Raw genomic sequence first — 22,891 nt, 5'->3', positions numbered from 1 at the left:
TTGACTGATGACTGATACAATTGATATTATGTAGGTTTAAATCACTCAGATTAGCCTGTCTGTTTATACCTATAAGGATACTACCCATATTGAAGTGAAAATACGGTATAATAAATTACGATATATATTCAGCATCGTATTTTTTTATGTATTGCTACAATGTAGTGGATAGCCTTCTTTAATGCAAATATAATACCCACAATTTTTTGGGAAAAAGAGAAATGACCTTATTTTTTTTTTTTCCAGAATTATGGCTAATTTCCAGATATACACACTAATATTTCTCCGAAGTCCGAATGAATGCACAAACTTAAAAAGCACATGAAACAATGGTTAAGTATGATAATAATATGAAAGATATTAGGGAAAAAGTTAAAAATAAATCATGGAAGAATGTAAGACATGAATAGATATAACAAGTACAGAAATAGCGAAGTCACTTATATTGCTTAAATAGGTGTAAACAAGTTTCCAAAAAAAAAAAATTATCAACATATATGTCCACTGACATTCAAAGATACCTGACCCTACTAATCTACAGTGATCGTTAATTTGTTCACGAAGACAATAGTCAGTGTTGTCAATGATACATAGGTATAACCACATTATAGAATTCAATACTTCATCCTTCTCTGCTGATTGTAAAATAACACTGGGAGGAATACTGAACAGAAGAAATGTTCGGGGCAGAAGATATCAAGTGATAGAAAACATCAGATTACATCGATCATATCCGAAGACTAAGAAGAAGGCGGAAAATGGGAAAGTTTATAGAATGCTGGGTTTGCAGTGAAAATAATGAATGTAATACTTTCTAATACAGCATTTGTATTTGTGAGACTTGGCATTTAAAAGAGATATACTGCTAAATAATGTAGAAATTGTTATGTTCACTAACACGATGAAAAGAGTCGTAATAGGCATAATACTTTCGATGTATAACATGTCCTATTTTCACATGTACAGTGACTAAATCTCTGAGTGAGGAAGTTGTTCAGATTTGGACTATTAGTCAAGCCAAAGCAGGGCAATACTACACAGTAATGATTATGATTCGTTTATCCGAAACATAATGGTCTAGGGACATGGTAAGCGACTAATTTAAGGTATCACTTCATCTTAACCTAAAAACATAATTTAAATATCTGTTTGGATAGGCTTGTAGTTCACGGCCAAATTTGTGTTTCTGACTTCAAAAAGAGACAAAATAATTTTGTGGGTAATATATATACCCACAAAATTATATATATATAAATTATATATATATATATATATAATGTTATGTTTTATTTAATAACGCTCGCAACTGCAGACGTTATATCAGCATCGCCAGATGTGCCGGAATTTTGTCCCGCAGGACTTCTTTTACATGCTAGTAAATCTACTGACATGAGCCTGTCGCATTTAAGCACAATTAAATGCCATCGACCTGGCCCGGGATCGAACTCGCAGCCTTGGGCATAGAAGGCCAGCGCTATACCAACTCGCCAACCAGGTCGACTATATATATATATATATATATATATATATTCATATATATATATTCATATATATATATTCATATATATATATATATATATATATATATATATTTTTTTTTTTTTTTTTCATGTGCACTATTGGCAAATAAATTAATTCGTATATATTGCACATGACAAAAATCTATCAATAGATTAGAAAAAATTGCTGTGAAGAGACAGGTAAGCAAGCAGAAGAACGGTATGCCCGAAAACATGTAATTGTGCAAAAAGTTCAAACTGGTATTTTGCAGCAGAATCACATACTTGCTCTTATAGTTTCTGTAGCGAGAGACAGTAAAAAGATAAAGTTCAGAATTTCGAAATTTTTTGCACAGCACTCCAGTGCCATTTAACAGAACCTTTTGATAGAGAAGGTAGACAATAATATTCTGCAGATTTAAAGTATCCGGAAGGCAGATAATGAGGACCAGTAACAGTATAATAAGATACATCAACTTGTCTTTGTTCTCGATAAAATAAAACTAACACATTACAACACATAATTAATTAGAAGAGCATGTAAATGTTGGTTGTATGGAATGTTCAACTCAGTCCGATCATACAGTAAACAATGTAATAAAAATGTAAATTGGAACTGGCATATTATGTCACGCTCCGGTGGAGGTTCGCCACTTTGTGTTGAACTGCAATAGCCTATCCTTAACTTGGGGAGCAAATCTTCGAACGATTCTCATTCCAAAACAGCATTGTTTATTATTCAAAATTTATTACTCTCCTATGCAGACCATTCTCCCTCTCATTGCCTGAAAACGATTCTTCTAACGGTTCAATACATATTGCCATTTCTCACGACAATTTAGAAATATGCCATTCAGAATAGTGTGGCTGGTTGCTACATCTCTTCGTTTCCTCAAGTCCCAACATGTCTTGCAATTGATGTCCGAATGAGACAACAGAACTGAGAGGAAAAGAGTCTGGGTCCAAATGACGAGGAGAACATAAGAGCAAAAAGATTCACAGACTGAACAGCGATTAAAGAATCTGATCATGTACGATATCTCCACCTCAGTTTCATAATTGAAAAGAACAATACCCTATAAAATGTAATATAACTATCACAATGCAAGACTTATTCTATCGATTTCATTTCTCTTCCGACTGTACTCTTGAATATCATTCAAGGTGTCTCGTGACCTTTGCTGTCACCCGCTCTTTCTTATCCAATGTTTCGTTCACATTCCTGTCTTCGGTAATCCCCGCTTGCAAGAACTATACAATATTAGAGCCATCAGTAAATACTGAACAAAAAAATTCTAAAATATTAATAGAAGTTTACTAAAACGTAGCCTATGAACAAAATTCCACACAAAATGTTTAAAGGACTGACTCATATTTCAATTAAATTAGTGATGGTTCATGATCCCCGGCGAAGTGATGGCATATTTTAAACAGAGAACTATTACTGATAAGCTGATGTCCGGCTCAGAGACAACCACATGAAACCAAACGCCAGCAGGACGAGATAACCAAACATTGTTTTTCTACCAGATACTCAATGTACACGACTGGAAACAGCCATAAGTATTGTGATAAGACTCAGTAGCTGGAAAGTACCAGTACGAAAATTCGCAAACCATACTCACCTATCAGTAAAAACCTCATTGTCCTCTGCTGTTACTTCCTGCTTCACATCCTCCTTCGTCATATCCAAATCAAACCATTGCTTCTAAAAGTAAAAAGGAAATAAAATAGTAAGATGGTACAACTTAACTGAACAAGTTGTTCAATCTTTTCCAATGTGTGAAACCTAAATAATTCCGTGGAATTCAGGAAGAATTTTTATTAAAAAAAGACAGTTGTTGAGGCAGATGCAGTGACATTCTGTTCCCTATACAACAAAAATGTAACTAATTGCTGTCATTCTCCATTGACTCTTCATATCCTCGTCTCAAAGGGGTGTTGTGTGGATTATTTAATTTTGCTGTCTAATATGGTAAAATGCTAAAATTAATATAATCCACTTTTGCTCAATGATTTCCGTCAGGCAAAATAATTATTAACAAAAAAATATTTATGTCGTATCACACATGATCACAATCATAAAGTCTAAACACGCCTGCAGGCTTACATTACAAGCAAAAGTCTGCGTTGGTGTAAATTCCAGATTTTCACATGACGCTAGCCTTCAGTTGCTGATTGATGTATAGTCATTTAAATAATGCTGCAACGACTTAAATTCATTATCGAATGGGTTCCATCAAACTGGTTTAATTTATGTACGAAACTGAGTCTTCCTAAAATTTCTCTTAGGAAACAAGCTTCAGATATCAAAACCCGTATCTGTCTGTCTGTCTGTCTGTCTGTCTGTCTGTCTGTCTGTCTGTCTGTCTGTCTGTCTGTCTGTCTGTCTGTCTGTCTGTCTGTCTGTCTGTCTGTCTGTCTGTCTGTCTGTCTGTCTGTCTGTCTGTCTGTCTGTCTGTCTGTCTGTCTGTCTGTCTGTGTCTGTCTGTCTGTCTGTCTGTCTGTCTGTCTGTCTGTCTGTCTGTCTGTCTGTCTGTCTGTCTGTCTGTCTGTCTGTCTGTCTGTCTGTCTGTCTGTCTGTCTGTCTGTCTGTCTGTCTGTCTGTCTGTCTGTCTGTCTGTCTGTCTGTCTGTCTGTCTGTCTGTCTGTCTGTCTGTCTGTCTGTCTGTCTGTCTGTCTGTCTATCTATCTATCTATCTATCTATCTATCTATCTATCTATCTATCTATCTATCTATCTATCTATCTATTATCTATTTATCTATTTATTTATTTATTCAAACTGCAAATGGGTAAATACCTGGTGGCAGTGGTAACTAGTTACACTCAATAATGACAATTAAATAATAAACACAATTAATAATAAATACAAATGAATAATAATAATAATAATAATAATAATAATAATAATAATAATAATAATAATTTTAACAAGGATTCAAGATAAACTTTTGAATGATACAAGTATTAGATGGCTATATGAGCAAAGAGTGAATTTATGTACTGTTAATTCTGCAACACATAATTCAAGTGAGGAGGAATGGATCAATATCACCGCAATATTACCGCAGGCAGCCTTTGAAAGCCTTGGGACAAGAAGAAATGGTTTCGGAAAAGAGGGTTACGAATCTGGGATGAGGAAATAGAGAAAGAAATATAAGATAAAAGAGAAATCTTCCAGAAATATATCACATTAGGAACTCTCGAAGCAAAAATAAAATATAATAGGAAGAAAGCCATTGCAAAACGTGAAACTAAGAGACAGAGAAAACTGGGACAGATTTGTCTCAAACTTAGAAAGAGATGTAACCAAACCCATTTCAAAAACCTACATTTGTAAAACATTTAAACAAAGATTTGAAGGATAATGCGAAGATTAATGTTATTGATAAACAGATTTGGCTGCGATATTTTCAAAATTTGTGGCCACTCCCTGACGATACTTTATCAACTCCAATATAAAACAATAATGATCCTTGCTATATATCTGAAGATCAATTGAATGTAGCCATTAAAGCTTGTAAAAATAACAAAACTCCAGGGGTGAGGCTGGACTCCCTATAGAACTTTTCAAATATGCTGACAGATCTCTCAAAATAAAATTTCTTAATCTTTTGAACAGAATACTTGAAGGAGAGGCTCCACAAACATCATGGCAAAAAACTATCAACATCCCAATCTTCAAGGAAAGCAACATCAAAGATTGCACAAACTACAGAGGAATCAGTCTCCTAAATAGTGGATACAAAATTTTCTCAAGAATAATAGCTCTTAAGTTGGAAGCTCACTACAGAACTCTCATAGGTGAAGAACAATACGGTTTTGGAAAAGGCAGATCTTGCGCAGATGGATATTTTACTTTGAAGATTTTGATCGAAAAAATAGGGAATTTAATAAAGAAAATCACTTGGCTTTTATTGATTACGAAAAAGCTTTCGACCGTGTTGAAAGAAATAAGTTCTTTCAAATTTTGGCAGATGATTCAGTTCCAAACGCAATTATAAGAACAATTTACGAATTATACAACCACAATATTATCAAAATTACTATCGGGTCAGAACATACCAAATGGAGACCGATAAACTGTGAAGTTCGTCAAGGATGCCCCCTCTCACCACTTTTATTCAATATATACATCAACTCCATCATCAGATATTGGCGACTAACAATTCATGGAAACATCCCACTCTTCCGAAATTGTACTCTATATACATTATTATACGCAGATAATCAGGTTCTTTTTGCTACAAATGAAGACGAGCTGCAATACTCAATATATCACCTGAATATAATAGCACAAAATTTCAATATGAAAATTTACCCAAACAAAACAAAAATTATGGCGTTCCAAGGTAAACAGTCAGTTAGGAGTAAAATTTGCATTGGAACCCAGACGTTAGAACAAGTAAACTCATTTAAATATTTAGGTTATAATTTGACATATTTACCTGTTACTGATATAACTGAAAATATTCAACATTTTAATGGAGCCTTAAGCACCATCAACCAGGTTTTCACAACCACGAAGACCCAAAAAAAAAAATACCAGGTTAAAAGCATATAAAGTTCTAGCAAGATCTGTCCTCATGTATGGTAGTGAGGCCTGGACTGTCCGAAACTCAGATGCTTAATGCCTAACAACTGGGGAAATGAGATTTCTAAGGAGGACTGCCGGCTACAGCTTGCTAAACCACAAAAGGAAAGAACTAATTACAAAAGAATTAAAAATTACACCTATTTATGAACATCTCAACCACTATAGACAAAAATGGCTTAACCATGTCAATAGGATGGACCATTCCAGACCCCCAAGATAAATTCTCCACTCTATATATACCCCATGGAAGACCATCTTTGGGTTGCTTCCTGAAAAGATGGATGGAGACCGTAACAGGCCACTAGGCCTAATACCTGCAAGGACGACGATGATGATGATGATGATGATGATGATGATGATGATGATGATATTAACAAGGAACATCCTAAATTAAATGAAGCACAATCACTTAAAGTAACATTTAAAGTAAATCTAATTTGTATCTTAACCCTAAGTTCGAACTAAAACCCACAAGTATGATATCTTCATACATGCACAAGTATATCATTCAGCACTACACTCATTTCGCTATCAATCACTCACTGCACTGGAATGACACATTTCACCGACACTATCCTGATTTCACTAACACTTCAAAAAATTTCACTGTTCAAATACTTTGCACTACAAGTACCACTATAAACTATAAAACTTCACTGACACAAACACACTTCACTGACACAAGATACTTCTTCACTGATACAACACGTCAAATAGCAAAACGTCAATTACATCCTTTAAATAGTGTGATTTAACTATTATCTGCAATGTAAAATTAAGCTGCTGTAATGTATGAGGTATAAGAAATACTAAAATTAGAAATATGATTAACAGTTTTGTTTCTTCACTGCACAAGCACACTGTCATGATTTCTTGGCTACTGAGTACTGCAATTAAAAATTAATAATTAATATACTACAATATACTATTAATATACTGTAATATACTGAGTACTGCGTCAAAACAAAGTTAAAGATAGGTAGGTAGTATAATGTCAGTAGTGTTATGATTCATGGAAGCGACAGGAGGTCTGGGTTTTTGCGCCATTTTACTCACTCAGCACTAGAGACAACAAAATATTAGCGCATATATTTCAAAATACTCTTCTTTGTTTCAATATTAAAAAAATAAAATCGCACTGGTGTTCAAATGTAGAGTATTGTAGTACAAAAGTAGTAATAATACTACACTGAAAAAATTAACTGGTTATTATAAACCAAACCTGATTGTGAGAGTAATTGTTGAAAGATGGAGTCTTCGACAAAGGGAATACAAATTACAAAGTAAATATCCGAACACAGAGAAGAAGGAATGAACCCACCTCACAAACTCCAGCCAATGCCACTTTACACTTTACCACAGGAAAATTAATTGCCAGTATACTGCCCTCAGATTTCAAATAAGTGTGATCCACGCAATTCACATTTATCCCAGTTCAAACACTGAACTAATCAATTTCTTTACTGCAGAAGATAGAGACATAATTGTAATTAACATAATCTAAGTGGCCTATTAAAGTTAATATCTATGTTTTCAGTACTGCATTTAGAAAAAAAAAAAGAATGACGCCAATCAAAATTGAATGAAAATGATGCTACTGCCAAATATTTTCTCCAGAGTAATTTTGAAACTTACATGAAACTTAACTTTCTTTGCTAGGAAGCAATGCCTATGGGTTCCCTGTTCAATAGTGATAATGTGTGCATCTCAAACTGTTGAAGCTATGTTCATCATCTATAATGGTCTCCTATGAACGGGAACTAATATTATCAACCAATGTGTATTTCAGACCAGAAAAAATTTAACATTTTGAAACACTGCAAATAAACAATGTACGAAAATTAAAATTCTGCGTTTCATGTGTTATGTTATGATTATCAAGAACGGTATACACGGATATTTATAATTTATTTTACACGTAATGACAATAAAAGTGCATGTGAATAAAATTAACGCTAGTTTCATGTGTAGAATATCTTATGTATATTAGGCAATATTATCATAATTATTCCTCACTCCTATAAAAAAGAATATACAATTTTACACTGGGTTCAACTCACCATTAACTGTCACGTATATGGTAGCAAAATAAGCCTATTTGTATAATAGTGAAAAACACAAAAACACTGGGTTAACAGACGAAAAGAGAAATAATATAATATTTAACATACAACAAACGTTGATTCCATTAATGAGACAACATTGAAAGTCCTGCAGGTTCAGAACATAAATTGTAAAAATCTTTCAACGACCTCAAGGATATGAGGGTGTTTCAAAAAGAAACAGCGAATTCACACTATTATACGAAATAAACACTTCAAGCATTTGAAACTCCACAAAGAGAAGATACATGCTTCGAGAAGGTGTCGGCACTTCCAACAGATGGTAAGGCCTGCTGAATGGGAAGGACAATTTAAAAAAGATGACGGAGCCATTGTTTGTGTGCACTACAGAAAAATAGTGAACAGTTATCAGATTTTTGTGGCTAGAGGCCACGAATCTTCGTGAAATTCATGTCTGGGAGGTAGCTGCATTAGCAAAAGGCGAATGTAGAATTGGATAGATGTGTTTAAGTGTGTGCGTACGCCAATCTTTGATGAGCAACACTATAGTCGTCCCAGTATGACAGAAATAAATTTTTTTTTTCCAATGGAATAAATAGTCAATGCAATGGTATGAGAGATGTATTGAAAGGAGGGGAGATTACGTCGAAAATAATATATTATATATTATTTGTATCTCTAATTCAATTATATATACTTACTTACTTACAAATGACTTTTAAGGAACCCGCAGTTTCACTGCCGCCCTCACATAAGCCCGCCATTGGTCTCTACCCTGAGAAAGATTCATCCAGTCTATATCATATCCCACCTCCCTCAAATCCGTTTTATATTATCCTTCCATTTACGTCTCGGCCTCCCCAAAGGTTTTTTTCCCTCTGGCCTCCCAACTAATACTCTATATGCACTTCTGGATTCGCCCATACGTGCTACATGCCCTGCCCATCTCAAATGTCTGGATATAATGTTCCTAATTATGTCAGGTGAAGAATACAATGCGAGCAGTTCTGTGTTGTGTAACTTTCTCCATTCTTCTGTAACTTCATCCCTCTTAGCCCCAAATATTTTCCTAAGAATCTTACTCTCCAATACCCTTAATCTCTGTTCCTCTCTCACAGTGAGAATCCAAGTTTCACAACCATACAGAAGAACCGGTAATATAACTGTTTTATAAATTCTAACTTTAAGATTCTTTGACAGCAGACTAGATGACAAAAGCTTCTCAACCGAATAATAACATGCATTTCCCATGTTTATTCTATATTTCAAAAACTGAATTTGCTGTTACTTTCTAAACACAGTAAAATCTGTTCTATAGGTCCTATATCCTATCCAAAAACAGAAGTTTGGAAAGAAATTTCTAATTTAGATGACTCTATGCTTATATTTTTTAGTAGGTTATTTTACAATGCTTTATCAACATCTTAGTTTGTTCAGTGTCTGAATGAGATGAAGGTGATAATGCCAGTGAAATGAGTCCGGGGTCCAACACCGAAAGTTACCCAGTATTTGCTCATATTGGATTGAGGGGAAAACCCCGGAAAAAACCTCAACCAGGTAACTTGCCCCGACCGGGAATAGAACCCGGGCCACCTCATTTCGCGGCTAGACACGCTAACTGTTACTCCACAGGTGTGGACTCTATGCTTATAGTTGAGTTGTGATGATATATCATGAAGTGTTAAGGCATTTGGAAAATTAACAAAAAAAAAAAAACAGATAATCAAAATGAAATGATAACCTTAACTTCAATATCATTCCCTACACAATGTCACAGTGTAAGTACTGAAAGTTAATTATTACAAAATCAAGAAATCTAATCATATATCAATTCTAGGATATATATTAAAAAAAATAATCACTAACACATTAAAGACATTGGTAGTTCTCTCGCATGACAAACTGCACCACCTAAAATATGTAGAGAGATGGTATCTATGACAAACAAAATACAAAATAAAAATTGAAACTGGAGCTAGAGCTACACATGAGCCCCACTCACCTGAGCTTCATATTTCACCTTTGATGGGAGATCGTAGTCCTTGCACTCTGTCTTTATTGGAGTCTTTATTGTCACATCCTGAAGAGCACAGAGATATCTTAAATGAGCAATTTGTATTATCTTTTTTTTAACTTGATTTCAAGTGTTACAGGCTGTACTCAGTTTCTGCATACACGTGCTTCGTCAGTACTGCACATGCGAGAAATTATAAAAACAGTAGGAGCTACAGGGTGTTGAAGACCACAAAAACCGACTGAGAAAAGCTGCTTACATATACACACACACAGACATGGACTATGAATGTAATCCATCAGGTGCCCTTTCCGATCTGTATAATTATTGTCCCTAAGAGAAGGAAAGGAACTGCCAACCTTACCCCATTATCTCCTGCCTTGATTGTCTCATGAGTGATAAATTATTCATATCTCTTACAAAATTCTACCAAGGCTTCGGACTACCGAGAAACATGAACACATAACGTCCCTTTTAAATGTTACTGATACAATAAAGCAAGGTTAGTAACACTGCAGCTTCCATGGTACTATGGTACCGCTATTTTTTCCTTGTATTGTGCTTTAACGTGATAGAATATGCTGTAAGATGACGCTTACAGATTTCTTTCCCTCTTAACAGTTCCTCGAGTTAAATGCTGCAACTATCCCTTATTTGCATCCTGAAAACCTGGCAACCCTAGATGAAGTTCAAGCTACATCTGCTCCACATAAATATTCTACAAATGTAAATGTGGACGTGTACTTAGTATACGACTTATTTTATAACTAATATAGCCTACTGTACTAGTGTATTAGATATGACTTGTTGTAAAATATTAAGAAGTATTAATGCTTTACAGAAGAAACTTGTATTAAAGGATTTTGTAAACTGGATGTTAAATTAACAGAACTGATAAACTCTCAAGAGCTATGATTAGAGCCCGGATGTTAGGCAAAATGCTTTTTTAAACTGAGTATATGTATGACAGACCTATTAGAGATAAACACGTTTTCACACATTTGGGAACAATAGGCCCAATTTTTATTTTGCTTTTTTTTTTTTGCCTATTTTAGCTCCCATTGCCTATTTTAAGGTTAAATGCCTTTTTACGTCGTTATTGTACATTTTCTATATTTTCAATGCATTTAAAATAAACCGCACATAAATTATATTTAAAAAAAGAACAGTTGTACAAACTAAAAATATATATTCACCTCACACAAATCTTATTCTCCAGCAATTGCCTACATATGTCTCTAATCCCTTCTCACACCCCTCTTTTTGAGACAATGCACAGTCAGTTTTTCCCGATCTCTGAAAGAAAGTAGAAACAGTCCTTCTGAAATAAGTTGTTTTAAGTTTGCTCCAATTACTTCAGTAAAAGTAGAAAAATCTTTCTCCACCATCAAAAATGTTCTGTCTGACAGGCGGCTCACTATGACAATGGAAAACTTAAAAAAAGCATCTTGTTGTGATATGTAACCAAGGAAAGTGAGTACCGTGTGGGATAGTGTATTAAGTATTTGTCTATTGTGTGTCTCTTTCCATGAATAATAAATGCCTATTTCACTGAATATTTTTACTCTTTTTAGTGCCTATATGCCTGCATATTTTAACCAAAATAAATGCCTAAACATCCGGGCTCTAGCTATGACGTAGAAAAATACAATATGTGACATGATGACGAGGATTTCTAGGCTTCAGTTTCTGTAGTTTGATGAAGTGTACAGTATATAAATTGAGAGATGTATGGTATACCTTTTGTCATAAAATATATTTATATAAATCTCACATACAGAAAGCAGTAATGACTTTCAATTTACCTTTAATATAGGCTCCTTTTCTTCCACATCTGTGATATCACTTGTCTCTATAGCCAATGGGTCGACCTCGAGTTCCATCTTGAAAACATCCAATATATTGATATAAATAATAATTTGGGAGGTGTATACTTTTGTCAGAAGGTATATTTATACAGGTTGTGAGAGATATAAGTGCAAGTATTGTCAGTACTAATCGAGAACAATGTTATGAACCAATCTGTGCAATACTTTTTCTCAACCTTCGAAAATTAATTGTGTGGAGGGAAAAGTACCATGTTTTTAGATAGGGCCTATACTAATATGCCAGGCATACTTTCTTTCCGTTTGTTGATACCTGTAGGCCTATCCTAACAGGTGGTTTGAATAGCAAGGGAAAATGCCTGGCGAAGTTTAGTCAACGTAGGGAATATAGGAATACTATTAGAACGCAAAAGCATTATCGTATAGACCTATGGAATGAGTTACGAAAGTAGCAAATGTTTCAGTAGTAGGGTTACCATGAGAAGAAATTCTATAGAAGGACATGGAATCTAAAATATGAGGACATTGCTGAAAAAAGGAGGACTTTTAAAAATTGCTATGAACAAAATTAAAGATAAAAACAATGGCTCACCTTAGTCAGTTTTCTCACTAGTTGCTGGATCAGTATTACATATGTACCCTACTTATCGTTGAAGCCCACTTTGTGCACAAGAGCCTGAAGGGTCCAATTTAGCCTATATCTTATAACAAATAACTATGGAATTGTTCACAGGACACGTCCTTGAAATTATATTTCACCGTGATGATACCTCTGTTTGTCTCCGTTAGCATGTGATTTCGTTCTTTTGTCCATTGAGCAGATATCTGAGACAATATTCTCTCAGCACTTCCATTGTGACTTGGAATAAATAAATAGAATCGACATATATTTAGGAGTTCTGAGAAAGTTTCGGTGTTTGCAGAACTATTGGAATTGAAGAATTTGCACCATTGTTTACCTTAAATCTTTGTCAAAATTGGCACATCTTTGTACATTGCAGAATAAAATTGATAAAATAGCTTAGAATCATGAATAGTGACATTTTTAGAGTGTAAGAATTCAATGCATGTCAATAGGTTATCATATTTTATGTTTCTTATGTGCTCCAGCTTCAAGCATTGAAAGCAGTTAAATTCTTTCATAGGTTTTCATCATTTGTTTAGATATTCTATGCATAATACCGCACATTATTCAATATTCATATTAATTCTAGTTGAAATGCGAAATGCCGGACATTTCACTTTTTTTTTAAATGCCTGCCAGACAGGATAAAATTATTAAAAAAGAGGACATGTCCTCCTTTTGCCGGACGGAGGTAACTCTATTCAGGATATACATACAGAAAACATATGATTTGTTTCATTTTTAAATAAATAACAAATACATTATAAAACAATTAATATAAACTCAGCGTAATGAATTTCTGTCTAACAATAAATTTGGACTTATAATAAAACCAATGAGTTAGTAGTTTTTATAATGTAGGCCTGATACTCCTAAAAAGTGTGTCAAACTAAAGGGTAACCTCCATAGGCAAATGCTGTAACTACGTATTGCAATAACACAATACGTAAAGCTGGAACTATCAGATTACAGTACCCAAACAAACGCAACATTTTAACTGTCTAAATTTATTGGAATATCAACTTAACTTTTCAAGGCCAGTACTCTATTCCTTTACAAAAAAAAAGTTCAAAATGTCTTGCATTAGCTCTAACATAAGCTTCCATACGGCGACGCCAAGAATATCGCACCCTCCCTCACATATAATTTACACATCAGATCTCACAGTTAGAACTGCGTCCCTGAAACGCCGCCGTAGAGGTTCTTCATTGTGAATTTTTACTGTGTACACGAATTCCTTGAGGTGCCCCCAGAAATAAACTAGTTTCAGCTTTGTCTCAGCCGTTTTTATGATATTCTAACCTACAATCAGTTTCTTCTAAAATTTTGAGTACCGGTACCACGATCTTCGTGACGCGGTATCTTTTGTGAATTTTTATGTCATTCAAATTTTCAAAATGATCGGTTTTTAAATAGTTAACATTATCTCCATTTGACTCTTAATTTTCGAGCAGTTCCAGATATAACAATTCTGCGTCGAAACGTTCAACAAACAGGACCATACCGACCAATTCACTGATTCAGGTGAAAGGCGATCTAGAAACTGGCGAATGTCCCTAATTAAGTGTGCAAGTGTCCCATCGTGTAAGAATCATATCTGTTGACATGTCTGTAGTGCAAGAACGTCCAGGAAACACTGAAGATCAGTCTGTAGAAAATGCAGATATTTACTACCATTTAATCTTGCAAGAAGCTCTACTAGACAATAACCTAGATGTTGATACAGGTTCGTAAAATAACCGAATAAAATAAAATAAAATAAAATAAAATCTACTAGACACAGCAGCCCATCTCCCAGGATCTCAGCCCAAAGATATACTGCAAATCTGTCTTGAAAATTACCACAACGAATTTCGTGAGGGTTTTCTTCAGCCCATGTGCGAAAATTGAAAATGTCGTCACCTGTAAATGATGCTTCATCTGTAACCAACATCTTATAAGGAAACTCTGCAGTATGGTTATATTTTTGCATGAAACAAGCACAAAATGCAGCTCTATGTCTATAATCTGCTTCGTGGAGATGCTGAACTCTCGAATGGTGATGTGGGTACAACAGCTGTTCATGTAATGTGTGGCGAACACTTCAACTAGATGTACCTACTTCTCTTGACAAGTATCTTGTACTTATTCCAGGTCTCTCTCGTTCCAGTCCTAAAATTTCCTCTTCTCGAAGTATTTCTGCAGCATCAAGGTATGGTGCATGATACGCGAAGAGAGAATTCAAAGACATTGGGCTGGTTTGTCCAAGTATTGTTAGAACACTTAACGACTGTTAAACCTTCAACAGTTTGTTAAATACAGTTTTTCCATTTGTTCAACATCAGTTTGGCTTAACAGCTTCTTAACCGTTTGTTAACTTTAAATGTAGGATTTCAGGCCGTTAACTCATTTAACAAACAGTTAAACATGGCGGATAACACCACAGCTGTTCAGACAAAAGTTGTCAAAATAACATGTTATGTTTCTCTTTGAGGAATGTTTAGAGTAAGGGCCGGTTTCACCAAGCTTCAGTAAATCAGTCCAAATGAAACATTAACTAGTACTGAACATGAAAATATTTACATGAGTACGTTTATATGTGCGGTGTCTCCGTAGGCTTCAAGCCGAGCTCCTATATGTGCCTCGTCGCGCTGGTTACGTCACGACTCTCTAATGGCGCAGTCAGTAGCGAGTTGGCTTAGCATCCCAGGGACCCGTGTTCGAATCTCGGTGGTAACCCCTTTTTTTTTATCAACGTAACTAATTTTTATGCATGTTACCTTTCATTTTTTTTTTTTAATTTTGCGTAGTGGAACGAATTATTTCGCAACTCTGTCTCCACTAGGAGAATTTAAAAAACTCTTGGGAGATCAATTTTCTTCCCAAATAAAACAAAGATAAACAAACAAATTAAAAATAAAAGAAATACACATGTGGATCTAATACAATGTCCACATGTCACTGGCGTCTGTCACTGCCTGGCATTTTCGGGGCATTGAGTCCACCAGATCGCGGAAATAGTTCTGGTCCTTAGTGAAATCTTCCCAGGTAGCCAGAACTTGATCCCAGAACTGATCTGGATTTTGAGGTGGGATGTCTCGATATTTGTCAATCCTCCTCTTTTTCGTGCTTTTCCGTGAACCATCTTTGAACGTATATGGCAGAGTGCGCGAGGTGATTATCCTGCTGGAAAATTAAATTTCCATCGGAAAGAAAACGATTATAAATTCCAAGAATCCAGCTCTTTCGCTTCTGTTTTAAAGCCAGTGCAAACATATCTTATCGCTAGCTATAATATAATTCTAATAAATGAAAGTTAATATACCAATTAAGTTTTGTTATGTTTGAATGCACATTATGTATTAATTTACTAATATTTCTTAGATATACCGGTATGTAGTCATGTCTTAAAATAAAACTCAGTTGTATGTTACCTAGTTGACTAGTTTCAGCTTTGTCTCAGCCGTTTTTATGATATTCTAACCTACAATCAGTTTCTTCTAAAATTTTGAGTACCGGTACCACGATCTTCGTGACGCGGTATCTTTTGTGAATTTTTATGTCATTCAAATTTTCAAAATGATCGGTTTTTAAATAGTTAACATTATCTCCATTTGACTCTTAATTTTCGAGCAGTTCCAGATATAACAATTCTGCGTCGAAACGTTCCGCCATTTTATATTGCAACTAATGAATAATTAAAAATTTAAAGACGGAAATTTCTATCACTAAATTTAATGATAGTTTTACTGGTTTGTTAGGCTAAAGATGCTTGGTGAGATATAAAAATGATTTAATGAACCAGTAAATACATTAATGAATCATTAAAACCTTAATGAAGCTTTGTGAAACCGGCCATAAGACTGGTAATATATAATTTCAAAAATATTTTGGAATATTAATATAGGGAAGATAATCTTTATAAGTCAACTGATTATCACTGACACTTATTTCGATGCTGAGCTATTATCCATTTAATATTGAGGAAATGTGCGATCTCAACGTGGCAAGAAATTGAAGTCAGATTTGAATATCCTATAAACAGAAATAGGCCACTTGTTCCAATTCACCAGCTACTATTAACTCTAGATTCTATGTTACTGGCTCTTCAACTATAGCCGATATCAATAGTGCTTCAAAATACGCAGTGAGTAAATAATAAAATGTTTCAGCAGCAATTGCTTCTTTAGGACTAAATTACATATAATTTATACATGGACCTGAATTAGAGAATTTTATATGATACGGAATTCTCCTCGGGGTTTTGTGTACAGTTGACTACACACACATTCGTGTAATTATTGTCACCTGGTGGTAATAATGCTGAGTTTTTCTAAACAGAAATTCATATTTAGCATTATAAAATATAACCATACTTATAATAATTATTATTATTCAATAGTAGTCAATGCAACTTTCATTTATCAACTCTCTGTACTGTATGAATCATGGCTACTGTAACAGGTTACGATTTTACACATGTTTCATGACATACTCTACAGTATAGAATTTAAATAATAATATCAGCCAATAAGAAGTTGTCTTATATATGCAAAATCATTACCAACTGCTGTTGAGTAGTTAGAATAGTATTAACGACAGTTAAAGTTAAGTGTTGGTTATTTTAAACAAAATTATGTTGGAAAAATGAAAAAAATCTTAACAAAATGTTAAAAATAAACCAGCTGTTAATTTAACATTTGTTAAGCCAAATTAAACATTACTTGGACAAAGCGGCCAATTGTGTCCCAGAGTCTTTGGTGCACAACAAGAAACGTTTTTCTGTTGGAAATGCGACGATTTGAAAGTAGTAACGATACAGGTCTAATGCCGTATTTGCAGATTCTCCAGCTGCTACGCGCACAAGATGGAAATCAGCTAATTCGTTAAAAGCAAATCCTTCCAAAATGCAATGCGTTGGGTAGTTGACCTGTGAGCGAGCTGATCTGACAACTCCTCACAGATAGAGTTGTGCCTTGTGTAATGTATCACATTGTTAGCAGACTTGTGGGTAATGTAAATAAGAGAAATAAATAGTGATTGCTTATTAAAGGTGTTTACAACTCATTAGGTCCTGAACTGTGGTTCATTTATGAGAAAAACTATTAGGCCCAGGAGAATAGTAAATATATTACAGTATCATATGTATTTTTCGTAAGCATGTATCACATTATTTGCACTTATACCCCTCGTACAATGTATAAATGTCGTACACAAAAAATTAGAAGTGACTTTCAATTTACCTTTAATATAGGTTTCTTCTCTTCTTCTGTTATATAATGTGTTTCTATAGCCAATGGGTCGCCCTCGAGTTCCATCTTGATAACATCCATCACAACTGAAAGAAGCAGGCAATTAAGAAACTGAAATTAATTTACAGAACGTTAGCTGTGAGGAAGGGTATTATCTTGCTATTATAAATGTTATCTCCTACACAAAATATGGAGAATTTTTAATATTAATGTGTACGTTTTAAATAATACGATTATGATGTTTGTTATATAGGGTTTTCATAATTCAGGACACAAAAATTCGGGAATTATTGTTTTCCCAAATAAATGGGGATATTATTTATATTAAAACAGGCCTAATTATCTACTACGTTGTAGCAATATATAAACATATTAACAGCAAAATTGAATATATCGTAAATGTTCTCCCGTAATAATAATACTCTGTCACTTACAAACAGACAGGCTAGTCTGATTTAAAAATAGTCTATCTATCGTGTCAGACATCAGTTATTCTCATACTTCTGGGAAGAATGTATTTTCTTCAGAAAATAACTGTTTTCTTCGATGAAGTAATAGAAATACAAGCCTGAATGATTTATTTGTAATCTAATTCTCTAAATGATTTTCAACAACAGTAACCTCACTAGTGGTTTCAATTTATCTACAGAAAATCAAAACTCAAGTAGGATTTAATTGACTATTACACGATTAGAAGAAAGTATTTAAAGATTAGAAGAAATAATGCACTCTAATATAATGAAATAAGTATTAACTGACTTATTAAAATTCTATTTAACTAATGTTAGCTTCACCAAAACGTGTGAACGGAGCCGCCATTTTCAGTTGACTACCTATGCGGGGAACAGATGACGATCGAAAAGAATGTCTCATAGTGCTGTAAAGAATTTGTATTTTGAAATGTTGGCAAACAAAGAAACGAATTCTAGGCAAGTGATAAAAACAAATGCTAGGGAAATGATAAAAATAAACAAATACTAGGGATGTGATAAACAGCCATAATTGGTTGAAACATAACCTTTCGTACTGTCTTATTGGTCAAAAGTAGTATGACGAAGAAAAATTCTAATAGCCCAAGAAAACACTCTCTTCACTGGCGCAAAAGTTCAGAATTCTAAAATTTTCTTAAAATTGTTAAATTTTTTCAATTTTTTTAAAACTTCAAACCACAGATTTAATTCTTTTAGATATGTGTTAGCGCCTCTTTCTTTTTCCCTTTTCCGTCTCTTAATTTTCTTTGTTTACTTAAGCACAAGATCCACAAGCATGATCTCATCAAAACGTTTGTCACAGTTAATCATAGTATTAGATTTGAAAACGAGTGAATTTATAACTCAGCTGATTTCTCAACAATGCTACAGTATACTCCAAAACCTCAACCTACTTGACTCAGAAAAATTGCTCAGCACCTTCAAAATCCCATCTCATAGTTCCAGATACGAAATGCACTGATCATATATGTTCATATTATATCCTTGTAAATTCTATTTTTTTTTTCGTCTTTATCTGCAGTGATCAATATCACCATTTTCTCTTCAGTTGTCTGGGGGATGAATTTAGCCAATGTTTCTCCCTGGAAATAAGCTTCGTAATCTATGAATGCAGTACCGATACATACTTTTGTCTCTGATGCATATTTAAGATGAAAGTGTACAAAACAGCGGCTATTACATTTGGTGACTAATAGGTATAGGCCTACTCTCTTGAAGCATGTAGCAACTACTTATTAATCTCCTTTCCTAGCCTGGACCAGAAATTACGGACATTTCGTCACTTTTTTACTTCTACGATACGGATCTGTATATAAATACAGACTGTCCGTACAAAATAGGGATGTATGGCAACCGTTGCTTACGAGATTATATTGTATAATCTCGTAAGCAACAATGGCAACCCTACTGCTATGTCCACATCCCTTGTATTCGTGTATGTGTATATGTCCGCAAGTATGCCGCGTCCACCTACCGTCACACACGTTTAGGCAAATAAATTATGCAAACTCAGTTCTTTTATGTTCTGCAAACATAATATAAATTGCTACCCAGTTGTAGTGCTACCAGTGGCGTATACTGGTTTAAGGGCCTGGGCTACCACTGACCCTATTATTACACAAAATATATTTTAAAGTCCCTATAATAAAATTCCTTACCTATTTATATATGAATTCCAGACGTCTTGATTGGGACGAAAATACTTTGATGACTTCGTCATTGAAATTACAGTTGGGCCGCTTGCAAAGTTTCTGTAGAAATGACTTTTCAATGGACATCAGTGCCAAGCCGGATAAATGTTGTTGTGTATGAGTTGATCTGCAGTAGGATTTTATTCTGCAGTACGATTTTATTCTCTTCAACGCAGAAAATGTTCTTTCTACTGATGTTGACGTAGCTGGTATTGTCACAATTAATGTTACCAATTTAAGGACTTCAGGAATAACTTGGTTCAGCTGGTTTTCATATATGGCAGATAATATTTCATGGATAGGTTTGTTCGAAAAATCAAAGACTTCTGCTGAATACATTACACTTAATTTATTTTTCAAACGTACTTGATCAAAGTGACTGTTATAGGACTGAAATAATTTGTTTCGTGCCTCATTCGGGAAGTTTTCTCTATAAGCAGAAAATTTTTGAGAATCTAGAAGATATGTGAACTGAAGCTTTCCATAATCAGAAAATCTGTCAGTAATTTCCATGTGCATACGATCTAGTATGCTGTAGTACAGCTGCCTGTATTTCAATTCATCATCTCCTTTTCTTCGCTTTAATGGTGGTTCCATTGTATTGGCTGAAGAATTTTCATTTTCCATATTACTCCATATGGACGGAAACCCACTACGTCTGAACTCGAATATACTATTTTTTAACTTTGATACCTCTTGCAAGCAGTATGCTATGTCTAGACTTTTTGTCTGAAGAATATTGTAGAGCACATCTGTATCTGCGAATACTCTAGCATAGACTTCAAGAAGAATTATATTCTGAAACTGTGTGAAAAAAATACAAATATCCTTGAGCCTGCACAATTACATCATCAACCCAGTTTTCTTCAGAGTCATTACAAATGATATTTTCAAAGAAAGCAGTCAGTTGTTCTCTGTATTCCTTTACTGTATTTACAAGCCGAGATGTAAAATTGCATCTAGTTGGTGCTACTTTTGGGAGTTTCTTTTTCATAAATTCTTGAGTTTTTCTGATCTTTTAGGAGATGATGAGAAAAATGCAGCTAAACCCGACAGTGTTTTGAAAAAAAATGCGGCATTCTGGAATGGATGAAGTAGATTGTTGCAAAACTAAATTGAGAACATGGCTGTAACAATGGAGAAATAGTACTTGAGGATACTTTCCTTGAACTTTTGTTTTTAAGCCATTAATATTTCCCGCCATAACTGAAGCACCATCGTATGTCTGTGCAATTAACTTATTGCCGACATTGTATTCTGCTATAACACCTTCCACATGCTGAAACCAAACAGCAGCAGTTTTGCCCGAACTGACATTTATGAATCCTATAAACCGTTCTTGAACATTGGCAGTACTATCGACGTATCTTAAAACAGTGGACAATTGACTCTGATTAGAGTAGTAACTTGTTTCATCAACAACAATGGCCACAAAAGGTGCTTCTTCTATTTCAGATTTTATGTTCTTTATCATAACTCCACTTATAGCAAATATTAAGTCATTATGAATTACGGGAGAAGTACCACGAAATACTGTTGAACTCTCAAGATGATTGGCCAGTAAATGGTCAAATTCACTTAAGGAACTTAAATATTCAATATAATTTCCTCTATTGTCTGATTCCATACTCTCATTATGATCCCGAAAAGCCAATTCTTGTTTTCCTAGAAAGCAGACTGCGTTAATAAGATGCAGTAAAATCTCCCGATTTTTTTTTCCATAGGAGCATTGTGTTGGTTGATATGTAGAGCTTTTTGCTTATCTAGCTGTAAATCAATTCTTGTCTTTCCAAAGTTTGCAAAGTTCATGCTACTACAAATATGAGCTTTTGATTTGTCGTGTTTTAGGACTGCCGTTCGAAGGGAGTTGATATTAAAAAACCCTCTTTTGACCACACATTAGTTTCGCGGCTAAATAACAAACATGGCCAGCAAAATAGTTTAGACAGTTTAGAAGTACCACACAACCAATTCCACTTACCATATGATGTTGAAGTGAAATGGCGTGTGTACTACGCTGTTTTTCTTTTAGGTCCATGGACAAATTTAACTTAGGAGTTGGTCTTTCCATTTTCACAATTTCAACTTTCTCGTTGTTATGTACGACGGTTAAAAGGCACTTTTAATAAACCTTCTATTACACAGTCATTTTCAACACAAACCTCTCCAGAAACTTGTTCTGCCATATTTTTCACAATATCACTTAATTGGGAAATTAAAAACTTAATAATTCACAATTAATATAACTCTTAGACACTCCAACAAATCACAAATTTAAAATACTGCACTGCAAGAACACAATTACATTCATGAGCTAGCGTGCTAAGCGCATTGTTGCTTCGCGCCTGCGAAGAAACCGATCACGAGAGCGGCAACTCACCCGCCTACACTGCACGATGGAAACAGAAGAGAACAGGTGGATGGGCAGTTGTGCGACAAGACAGCATGCGCGGTACAGTCACAGGCTACCTCACGTAGCAAGCGGTTTCTCCAGTGATGCCGCCTTGACAACTTGTTTCTTTTCGAGAGCAGAGCGCGCATATAAATCTAACAATTACTTTAATTTTAATTACTGTGGTAAAACTAATAATACAAAATTATTACATTATGTTATATTATAAACTTTTTCTTTTGTAATTTCCTTGGGCTACCGCCGGTAACCCCGGTAGTCCGCAAAATACGCCCCTGAGTGCTACCATAGCCTAGTACATAGTCACGAAGCTTGAGTTGTTGAGGGTACTAGCCTATTTCGCATTGTCTATGATGAGGCGATAGTAGCGAGCCTAGTAGTTAGCAACTATCTATGGATGCATATTCTCTACCTATTCAGCTTCGCGGCTGTATATACTGGA

General features: G+C 34.7%; 1 protein-coding gene across 9 annotated transcripts in view; it reads right to left on the bottom strand.

The window, feature by feature from the left end:
• The window catches only part of LOC138691352 (zinc finger protein ZFP2-like), a 206,461-nt gene that overhangs the window by 181,296 nt on the left and 2,274 nt on the right, over positions 1-22,891 (bottom strand). For 7 of the 9 annotated variants that reach the window (XR_011329858.1, XM_069813250.1, XM_069813248.1 and 4 more), the window contains exons 2-5: positions 17,849-17,943; positions 11,981-12,058; positions 10,164-10,241; positions 3,125-3,207 (exon numbers count right to left, since the gene is read on the bottom strand). Coding sequence is in view for 8 of the 9 variants with exons in the window: in XM_069813250.1 (XP_069669351.1) it covers positions 3,125-3,207; positions 10,164-10,241; positions 11,981-12,058; positions 17,849-17,938 (329 nt within the window). In the remaining variant the exon portion in view is untranslated. The remainder of the gene's footprint in view (positions 1-3,124; positions 3,208-10,163; positions 10,242-11,980; positions 12,059-17,848; positions 17,944-22,891) is intronic. The other 2 variants (XM_069813254.1, XM_069813247.1) reach the window with 2 other exon arrangements.

This window comes from Periplaneta americana, chromosome 16 (assembly GCF_040183065.1).
Source record: "Periplaneta americana isolate PAMFEO1 chromosome 16, P.americana_PAMFEO1_priV1, whole genome shotgun sequence".
Taxonomy (NCBI): Eukaryota; Metazoa; Arthropoda; class Insecta; order Blattodea; family Blattidae; genus Periplaneta; species Periplaneta americana.
Note: the sequence above shows the minus strand (reverse complement) of the source record. Positions and strands in the feature narration are given on the sequence as shown.